The 11,074-nt window shown below is 40.1% G+C and overlaps 1 protein-coding gene across 1 annotated transcript in view; it reads left to right on the top strand.

The window, feature by feature from the left end:
• The first annotated feature begins 5,810 nt into the window (after positions 1 to 5,810).
• Positions 5,811 to 11,074, top strand: part of ARID4A (AT-rich interaction domain 4A) — a 53,127-nt gene continuing 47,863 nt past the window's right edge. The window contains exons 1-4 of the mRNA XM_070942602.1: positions 5,811 to 5,925; positions 7,514 to 7,581; positions 9,021 to 9,131; positions 10,436 to 10,501. Of these exons, the coding sequence (XP_070798703.1) occupies positions 7,576 to 7,581; positions 9,021 to 9,131; positions 10,436 to 10,501 (183 nt within the window). The 5' untranslated portion in view covers positions 5,811 to 5,925; positions 7,514 to 7,575. The remainder of the gene's footprint in view (positions 5,926 to 7,513; positions 7,582 to 9,020; positions 9,132 to 10,435; positions 10,502 to 11,074) is intronic.

Genomic DNA, 11,074 nt, shown 5'->3' with positions numbered 1-11,074 from the left:
GGTTGGGCAGTTAAATTATTGTTTCAATAAATAATTATTCAAAGGCACATGTCCTACCTTAAAATAAAGTATGTATTTTGCACTTAATTTCTATGCAGGCCACACTGTCTCACTTGTTTGCCATTGTAGATTGTCACCCAGGGGTTAGAGTTGCAAACAAAAAATAAACAAACCCTTTTTGACAAAGCCAGATACTATAGTCTTCCTGTTCTCAGTCTGAGTAGCATCTCTATGTTGCCATATTATTAGTAGCTGTAAATTAAGTTTACATACTTGTGCAAATGACTTGTATTTGGCTTTGGAAAAACTACACAAATTGTGTAAGCCAAAACAAAAATACAACAGCATGTTCATACAGCACCAATATTGCAATTTTTATCTCTTATAATCCCACAATAATAGCCAATCAATATTCTTCTTTGCTTGTTCATCAGTCTTGAAGGCTGTATCTCTCCATATTTACATACTTCTAGCAGAAATTTCTCATTTGTGACCTCATAAAACAGCTTAGAATTTAGAATGCCTATTTTGCTTCAAGCCTTGAAATATTTTGCCTTATTCTTCAGATTGAATATGAATCATTGACATGTTTCTGTTTAAGGAAAGTGTAAGGCTACAAACTTAAACATGTCAAAAAAGCTTCAATTTCTTATTACAAATATTACAAATAATCAGAACCCAATGGTGAATGTACTTTGAGAGCAGTGCATCAATCAGGCAAATTCAAAGATTGGTCATCAGAAAAAAAAAGTTACAGTACACATGCTATAAAAATGGCCATGAGATGCCATTAATGACTTATATAGATAACCCAGGAAAAAAATGAAAGCCAACAGCATGCATTGACTTCCTCTGGGTTCTTCTATTGGTTTTGAGATCATGAATTCTTGATAAACAGTTTTGACTTACTAGAAATTTAGCAGGCACCTTGTCTTTACTATTATCCAGACATATTGAAAGGATAATACTTAGGATGGTACTGTGTGAAATATGTAAAGAGTTACAGATCAAAGTGTTTGCTGTCCATAATCTGCCTAACATGCAGGTAGATGAGGAAACCGTGATTTGCTGAAGACAGAATGAGCAGAACAGGACTGGGTAACAAGGATTGAAGCATCCCCGTGGCCCGTGACTAATTTTATTCATTTTCTTTGCCCTATTGCTCCCAACTGAGAACTAGTAAGAGTAAAGTTCTAGTCTAACTGCTTGCAGGAACAAGATCAATTTTTTTATTAGCCACTTCCACAATATGAATGTATTCATAGTCAAAGATTTGAAAGATCTATCATAAACATTTTCATACATATCCTAGGCTGTAAGGGTACAACCCAGAATTACTGCTATTACGATTTTAAAGTACTTATTTTAGAGCTTATAAGTAGATGAAATGCATCAAGCAGTACAATTAAGTGTTTCATCACAAGTTACAATTACCATGATTCCAAAAATATTTGGCATATTTAAAAGAGAAAGACATCCAATAAGACATCTCAGTCATAAACAATCCTTTGTAATGTATCACTGGTTGAAGTCTTTGGAAGCAAATAGTTTAACAATACTTCAAAAATATACTTAAGAATTTGTTTCTGAAATTGGATGCTAAGTGTCAAAGAGCTGTAAAATAATGTATTATGCCCTACTTTTTTTCTCACCAAATCAGTGTACTTATTTACAACACAGTATTTTATATAAGGTAAATAACTGTATGGAAAGACTAAAATAGAACACTAATCCAGCACCTCCAATAATAGGACATCTCTGCTATCAAATTGGGTGGATAAATACTGTTATTTACCGTATTTTCCGGCGTATAAGACGACTGGGCGTATAAGACGACCCCCAACTTTTCCTGTTAAAATATAGGGTTTGGGCTATACTCGCCATATAAGACTACCCCTCTTCCAATGCACACCAAATAAAAATTAAAAAACATCAACTGGCTCACCTACAATGTAAAAGCAGCTGTGCTAGACCCAAAATGGCCCCTGCAACAAGCAGGAACCTCACACAGCCACAAAAAGCCCCCCCAAAAAACTTTCACACTCTACACACACACAACACAACTGGCTCACCCACAGTGTAAAAGCAGCTGTGCTAGACCCAAAATGGCCCCTGCAACAAGCAGGAACCTCACACAGCCACAAAAAGTCCAAAAAACCAACTTTCACACTTTACACACACAAAATTCCACATACAGCTTTGTGAGATTATGTGTGTTTGTGTAGTTAGAGTGAAACACTACAGAAACACACTAAATCTCAGAAAGCTGCACAAATATTATTTTATTTTATTTTTATTTTTATATGAAAGCTAAATTTAAAACTTCCTAAACTTTAAATGGCTAGGTCTAAAAAAGAACAACTAAAAAGACCCCAATTGACTATTTTTTTTAAAGCTCCCAAAGGGGAAAAAAACTTACCCAATAGAACAGGGGTTTCCAACCTTGGCAACTTTAAGACTTGTAGACTTCAACTCCCAGAATTCCTCAGCCAGCTTTGCTTTGCTGGCTGAGGAATTCTGGGAGTTGAAGTCCACAACTCCCTGCTTGCTTGATTGCAGGCAGGGAGTTGCTTGCTGATGGAATAGATTCAGGCAAGCGAAGCAATGCAAGCGTTGCGACTAGCAGCTGAGGTAAGCAAGCTGGAGGGGGAAAACTTTTTACCTTTTACATGGTTTCTGGCGATCCCAGCTGAGTTGCAGGGAACTCAGCTGGGATCGTCAGAGCTTGGATCGTCAGAGTAAAAGGGAAAAAACTTTTTTCCTTTTACATGGTTTCTGGCGATCCCAGCTGAGTTGCAGGGAACTCAGCTGGGATCGTCAGAGCTGGGATCGCCAGAGCCATTTAAGGCTTGTCAGAGCCTTTCGGGCTGGTCTGCCTGGTTACAGGAGAACGACACCCAGCGTATAAGACGACCCCCGACTTTTGAGAAGATTTTCATGTGTTAAAAAGTCGTCTTATATGCCGGAAAATACGGTAGTATGAATTTAAAGGAAAAATATCACAAATTTCAGGATTTCATAGTGAAATATCCCAGAATCTAATTATTGTTCTATCCATGGATGTATAATCCTTTTGTGGCTGTGGGCTTAAAACATTTGCAGCACTGTACAGGGAAGAATAGTTGGTAATTGGTTATGATTGTATCATGCAGGCATGATCAAGGACTATATTTGAATTCCTTGGGTAGGGCAAGTGTCTTTTTCCTTCTGGCCTGTCCCTCATCAATTCTTTGCCACTTTGTTAGTATTATGGTATTTCTTTTGCTGATCCTTTGATATCTCCTATTGGGAACATCACACCAAGAAAGAGTCTTCCTTGCGATTCTGTCAACAATTAAAAGGTTAATATAATTCAGGGGTGTCAAATTAGCAGCCATGGGCCAGATGCATCACAGGCCATGCCCACCCCAGTTCCGCGAAAAAAACATTGAAAAACATAACATGATGCCGCGAGTTTGACACCTGTGATATAACTGATAAATAGGATGTTGCTGTGCAATTGACCTATGGAAAGGAATACTATGATTAGCAAGTGTTAGCAACAACAGCCACCCAAGTATTATGGGCCCAGTTAAATGCTGTATGATGAGTTCTGCATTTTCTGCCCAGATTCTGTAGTTTCAACTGGTAGCTGCAATTTCCTGAGGCAGAAAACAGACATAAAGAGCAGGTTCAGACAATCTATTGCACCCTACTATATAGATTTTGGTCCGCAATTTCTACAGGCTTTGTTGCTCTACTATGGGGCTGCTGGGATGATAGCCAGCATTTCTGTATTCTGTGTACTCTCTCTAACTGGCATGGCTGCTTTACTTTGGAAAAGGCTTCCTCATCACTTATTTTATTTGAATTTATGATGTTGATTTTCAATATTTTTAGATAATAAGCAGATGTGACTGCAATGAATGAATGAAGCAGAATCACACTGACTTACGAATAGTCCTCACTTAACAAATCATTTTACAATCATTTAAAATTACGAGATTGGGCGCTTTATGGCTGATAACTGCACTTCTGGCTTTTGTAAACTGTTGGGCCCCTGTGCAGTTACATGACACTATTTCAGGTGGGTCAGTTTTATGACTTCTCACCGCATTCCTCAGTATTGTGTCCATAATTCGTTATGAGTTTTTTGCCTGTTTTTTTTGAGTCCTTCCCCCCCCCAAAAAAAACCCATTCAAACGAGTGGGTGTCTTTAATGACCACGATATTACTTCCGTGAGTGCCTCAATTTATCACTGTAACAACTTAATAACTAATTCTGGGCTCACTTAACAGTCAAAAGTCAATGACTGGCTGGCTGGAATACATCCGATGAATCAAGGTTCCATCACCAAAGCTTAGATAAATGCATCAAATATTAATTGCAACTGCTAACATTCCAGCCTTAGGCCATAAAGCCCTCACCAGCTGTGGAAAGACACCCCTCCCCCAGCCCAAAAGCGATAGAAAACCTGAGAATAAACACCCAGTTACTACAGTGGACTTTCAGTGCCTCCACCGTGGTAGACTCCGCAGTTCCAGATCCGATGAACTGCACAGGAGAGGGTCTTCTTCGAGCCCGAAGGACCAACCAGGATTCCACCAAAGTCGACCTCCTTCAAAAGTCACTCGCGGGAGAACTTCCCACCGAAGGGAGAAGCACAAGCTCCGCCTACCTCCCAACGGCGCTTGCGCCAATCCGGACGTCATACTCCGCTTCCACTTGGGTGCTCCGCCCCCTCCCCCCCTCCCCACGTAATACTGTCCGTGGCCTACGAACCAGTTTCCTCTGTAACGGTCGTCACAATCTTTGCCTCCTCCCTCGTTGCTGCCATCGCGGAAGTCGGCGGTTTTCCGCCTAAAAGCGAAATTCCCAGGGCCTCCCTTACCGAAGCTCACCGTGCCGACTCTCAAAGAGGCTTCGTGGCCGCAGAGCTAGGCAGCTTCCACGCAGCAGTCTTGCCTTCTTTTTCCGGCCCCCTCCCTTCCCCTCAGGTTTAAGACGTGACTGAGCGGCGCATAAAATGGCGCCGGCAAAGAGGACGGTAAAGGAAAATAAACCCCCCCAGGGCCAAAAACGCATGCGCATCGGGAGTGCGGTGTCTTCGTTCGTCACCGCTGTACCCTAGTTTCATCCCTCCCCTTTCCGTTTTCACGAAAAACCAACAAGCCAATCAAATTACATCCCCCCACCCCTCTATTTTTATTGCAGCTTCCGGCTCCGCCGGGGTTCCACCAATCCAGGCGTCCGGGGCTTCCCATCCGGATGCTTAAAAAAAAAAAAACCTCGCTTATTTCCAATCAGAGGCAAAGGAACGAGGGAGGGACCGGTGGAAGCTTTAACTTCACTCCCTTTTAAAGTCCGGGCTTCCAACAAGGCTTGGCTGCTCTACGATTTAAGCCAATAAGAAGTCGCTTCCCCTTTCGCTCTCTCTTTAAAAAAAAAGCCTGCCCGTTCGCCCAATCGTCTTCTCAGAGAAGCTCTTCCGCAGTCCAATGAAAGGCGGGAGGCACGCGAAGCACCCAATGAGGGAGGGGCAAGCCCCCCTCGAGCGTCAAGCGTGCGGAGGGGGGCGCGCGAGGGGAGGAGCCAATGAGAGGCCGCGCAGCGCCCCTACTGCTCAACAGCTTGTTATTTGGGTGGTGAGAGCAGCGCTGGGCTAAAAGAGTGACACTCGGTCCGTCAGTGAGTGGGAGCCGCCGAGCCCGGGCTGCCGAGGGGGCGGAGAAGAAGAGAAGGCGGAGCAAGGCGGGACAGCCCCTATTGCTGCTGCTGCTGCTGCTGCCGCTGTCGTCGTTGTCGCCCTCCTCCTCCTCCTCCTCCTCCTCTTTGGCCGCTGCTGTCGCGGCTTGTTCCTGGTGGGGGTCGGACGGTGTCTTCGGCCGGGCTGCCCGCGCTCTACGCCGGGCGAGGGGACCTGCCGCCGTGGACTGCACTCAGCAGTGAGTTTGAGAGGGGTTTGCAAGCGGGGGCGGGGGGAGGGGAGGGGACCGGGAGTGAAGCCGTGGAGTTGAGAGGGGGCCGGGCCGGGAACCCGTCCTCAGTCCGGGGGCGGCCAAGGAGACGGGCTCGCAATTACTCGGGGGAAAGGAAAGGGAAGGTCGGGATGCAATCCTCTCCCTCGGCTTGGAAGGTTGGATGAGAGAGGCGGGTGGGGGGGGGGGGTTTAACCGCGAGGGAGGGGTGGTGAAATGTGGGGGGGGGAGGCGTGATTTATGCTTTTTGCCCTTTTTGGGAATAAACTAGTCCGGTCTTTCTCTTTCCTCACTTAGAAGATGGTCCGGGTGGGATGTTGCTTCTCTCCGCTGCCTCTTCCTCGGACCACATACCCAGGCTGGCCTCGCTTGGTGGTGGGGGGCTGCCTTGTCTTTCTTATGGAGGTTTCGTTCCCTCCACCTTCGCCTGTCGTATTAGCCTTCCTCTTCTGTCTCAGTTCTACTCGCCTCCTTGGCCCTCCGTCCACTCCTTCCTCTTTCACTTGGGCCCTCTTCCCACCCCACCATTTCCAGTCAGCAAGTGGGACGGGTGGCTTCCATGAGTTGTTTTGGGGGCAGGGGAGGCCTCGAGGGTGAATTGAAGGAGTTGTTGGTTGGGATCCTGTCGTACAGGATGCTGAGTTTTTGTGGTTGGAGGAAGAGACGGGGGGTTTGTGGGATGGGGGAACATTTCCTTCTGTGGTGAGAACAGAATAAAGTAAAAACAAATGTACTGTAATGGAGGAAGAGATATACCCTTTTGAAAATGGCAAGTGAAATTTATGTTTTATATGAAAGAGCCCAGACCACTAGACAACACCATATGGGGAAACTGATGGGAAAGGCCTTGAATCATTTGAGGGAGGCTGCTGCTACCAGAAAGGAATGAGAGACTTTTTAAAGGGCTTAAATTATTATCACACATTGAGAGAAGGCAACACTGAGAGACTGCTGCACTCCCATGTAAACATGATAATAACTCCCACTCCATATATACTTTTGACTAAATATGGTTAGAAATAGTTTGAAAGTCTACCTGTATAGTAGACTGGCCTGTGTCCTTAATCTTTATTTACATAGCTAATATCTTGGTTTCAGATTCAGACATGGACAATGACAGGTGCAGTAGGTGTAATTTTTCACCTATTACCTGAGAAATCTCTCCTGTATTATTTATATTTTGCATGTATATGGAGTTCCTTTATTTTCCTAACAGGTTGCAAAGAAAGAGGGAGCAACAGTGATGATTGATACAAAGGAAGTGGCGATGAGCAAGAGGAAACTAAGGCTGAATGTAGTACCATCCATTCCTCTTCTAACAGAACTGAAAAAGACCTACGTAATTCTTTAAAGCCCTTTTTTCTTATTTTTCAGATGCAAGCTATGCTGACATGAATATTCTAGACTTTTAGAGATTGCTGTTTATAACACCAAAAGTCAGTGTTCTTAATGACTGACTACGATTTTCATAGGTGATTCTCTTATTCAGAGGTCATTGATCTTTCTTTAAAGTTGATGAATCTGATAACAGTAATCTTTTCCCCTTTGCTTCCAGATTTTCTTCAACTGTGGTACACAAAACGCTTTGAGCTGGAATCCCTCAAATAACCTTCAAATATGAAGGTAAATCTCCATGTCTGTTTTGGAATATGCGAAAGCTTTCCCTGTCTTACCTGTTCCTCTTTATTTGCTACTTGAGGATGTAATATTTTGCTTAATTTAAAACGAAAACATGAAAAGGATGTCATTGTATTCCATACACATCCTGAGTTACTGTGGTAACACTGAGCTGTCAAAACTTGCAAAATCAGGTAGTAGACTCTTTCATATTGGACATCAGAATCTTTTCTCTGAAGTTTATTCTCAGAAATTAGTAGATAAATTGTACCTGGGAAAATGGGTCCTAAAACCTGGAGGACGAAGCCTTCATTCCCCTTGTAAGATAAAAAATAAAGGAAATGTCTGCATTTGACTAAAGCAATTAGAATTTAAGAATGCAGAAACATGTTGGACTTTGGCTCATTGCACTTGTTTTTCTGTATTTCTGCATTCATCTTTGAAATGTACAAATTTTGCTCTATTTACAAATTACACATTTAGTAATGAAATAAGTAGCAGGCCTAACTTTTTATCATGTATTAAGTTTGTGTAGCTGTCTTACATGACTGAGCAGCTTACAATATTAAAATTGTTTTTTTATTGATACAATACAAAAATAACCAAATAAAAACTATTTGAAACAATGAAAAGTCTTTTTTTTAAAAAAAGAGTAGTCACCAAAAGAACACAGTTAATTTCGCTAAGATTACAGTCAGTTTGCAGGCTCCACACCATATTTACATGATCCACAGGCAAAATTACAAAGCCATGTCTTCCATTCTTTCCAGAATGCCAAACAATGTCAAAGCCAATCTGCTATAGATTATTTGGTTATAGAAGTAGAAAAATAATTTCTACAGTATGTTAAAAGTATACTTTTCCTGTTGGGTTGGAGAGAGAAGTAAGACTCTGTTTATGCTCATAATTGACAAATTCTTTGTTGTTTTTTCTGATGTTACTTGTCTATTTTGACTGATACAGGTGTGGAGTTGATATCATTCAACATATACAGTTGAAGACAGGTGTATAGATTTTCATAAAGTGAAAATAGTATTCAGTATTTAAGATTTCTGGCAGAACATTTGTTAGTGTGGTATAAACGTTACTATGTTGTTTAACAGTATGCCATTCATTCATTAGACATTATGTTTTAATGACTTCCATCCTGACTGTAGGATCAAGCCTGTAGTCCAGTGCCAATTTACTTAGTCTTAAGAAGTGGGACTTCCTTTTGTATGAGCTACTATATGAGCATCTTTAACATTATTACAAATTATGACATAGTACTATGTGCTTTGTTTGGGAGATATAAACTTATGTTTTTAAAAAGAAAATGTAGGCCTTTTGATGTGCTCTGTTACTTATGACAAAACTGGAGTAACAGTCCTGAAATCTGAGAAGCATATCTAAACTCTTCTGTCAGTTCAGCTTTGTCTTTATTGATTTTTCTACTTTTTCTTCAGGCAGCAGATGAACCTGCCTACCTAACAGTGGGGACTGATGTCAGTGCCAAATATCGGGGTGCTTTCTGTGAGGCAAAAATTAAGACAGTGAAAAGACTAGTGAAAGTTAAGGTAAGAAGAAATGCTAACAAGAGTTTAAAGACCACTAAGGAACATTCTAATCTTCCTTGTGCAGATTCTGGCAATAAATTTGTCTAGATCTGTTTTGTCTAACTGCCAATAGTTTTTCATGGCAGCCAGGTTTTTACAGTATAATTTTCTCTGAGAACTATTAACCGAACATACAAAGAATATGCCCTCCTAATAATTATTGACCTAAGGGAGACCTTCCATGCAGATACAGGTTTACCAAGATACAGGATTGCTCACTACATTTCTGTTGCATGAATTGTCACTTTCGTCCAATATCTCAGTTAATAAGTTGCATGTACAAAACTTGAGAATTGAATTTCTCCATACAGCTTTTTCTGACCGAATTAGACTGAAGCTGACTATTGATATTTAATATTAATTTGTTTGTTATAAAGAATTAGAAAACTGATATAAGTTATCTTGAAATTATAGATGTATTTCTCTATGTATTATAAATTTACAAACATTGCGCAGATTCAGAATTCCTAGTTTGTTAATGTGTATAATTGATGGCATCTGCAGTTTTTCTCAAAATAAAGAATGAAAGGCCCAGTCATTTTACTTGTTCAGTCATTTCATAGGAAAGAATATCTGAATTAATAGCCCACTTGTATTAAATATGAGGTTTTTAATGATGGTCTGCTAAAGTGTCACCTGATTTAGATTAATTTTAAATTAAAATTTTATGCTCATATTCCTTTAAGTCAGCCTCATTGAATTCACTAACATTACTTTTGATAGAGGCTTATAGTTTGCTGTTAGTTTGGCAAACAATTTGTGGGATATAGCTGAACTTGACAAATTTTGGTTAAGAATGTAACATGCTTTCTCACTTATTTGATAGGCATTCTGATAAGAGTGAAGTATTTTTTCACTTATTTGATAGTTTGGCAAACTATTATATACAATCTACTCAAACTGCTCAAGCTCCAATGTTACATTAAAGTTTATTTTGTAGAAAGGTTGACATACTGTAAACATTCTTATTTGTAAGGAAATTCTAAGTTGCACGTTGGTAAAGATGGGGAGAGTCTGGTTTTTTTCTTTCCATAATAAACTGCATTTCTTAAATAGACCTATGTTCTTGAAATCTCCTGTTGAAAAAGATGAAATTATTTTCATTAAATTTAGCCTGCAGTGATGGTCATTTCTCTTTTCTACATTGGGAATGTCCTGTGACCAGATTTCTGTTTTAGACTGGGTTTCAGCAAGTTTAAATTATGCATATAATTTTTAAATATTGTACAAATATAATTCTTTGAAATTTCTTTCAAAATATTTAGGTGATCTTAAAGCAAGATAATTCAACACAATTGGTGCAAGATGATCAGGTGAAAGGACCTTTGAGGGTATGTGTATAACATCTTTCTTTTGTTATACATAAGATTTTAAAAATTATATAGGATGACTGAAATAAAACTATGTAGTTACTGATTTGGTATTGGCTCCAAGAAACATGCATGTGTTTTTCATTCAAATGTAAAAGAGAGTATCACTAACTATTTTAGTAACAAGAAAGAAATTACCAATAGAAGAGAACATCATTAAAAATATTAGAATTCATTTAGATGCAAATATTCATGTAACAATTTCATTCAAGAGACAATTTCTAAATTCAATAGTATAGCTTCAGTTTTGATGGTATATACACAGCTGTATTGAAATCAAAAGTTTTAAATTCAGCTAACATTCTTTGGACTGAGGATTTGGGTTGTTATTTTATAATGTTTCTACTGATCTAATTTTACTGCTGGGAGTCAATTTGAAAGTGCTATGAGAAAATAAGCTAATATATGGAATTAACTCACTGGACTGATTCAAGTGGTAGACGCAAAATTAATTTGCCAATACTGCTTCTACTGGTACATGAGAGATGATAACATAATAGAGAGGGGAAGATGATTGAACCTATACATTAATAA

This window comes from Pituophis catenifer, unplaced genomic scaffold (genome assembly GCF_029215685.1).
Source record: "Pituophis catenifer annectens isolate HBS135680 unplaced genomic scaffold, rPitCat1.0.hap2 SCAF_1, whole genome shotgun sequence".
Lineage (NCBI taxonomy): Eukaryota > Metazoa > Chordata > Lepidosauria > Squamata > Colubridae > Pituophis > Pituophis catenifer.
This window is presented reverse-complemented; position numbering and strand designations above follow the sequence as displayed.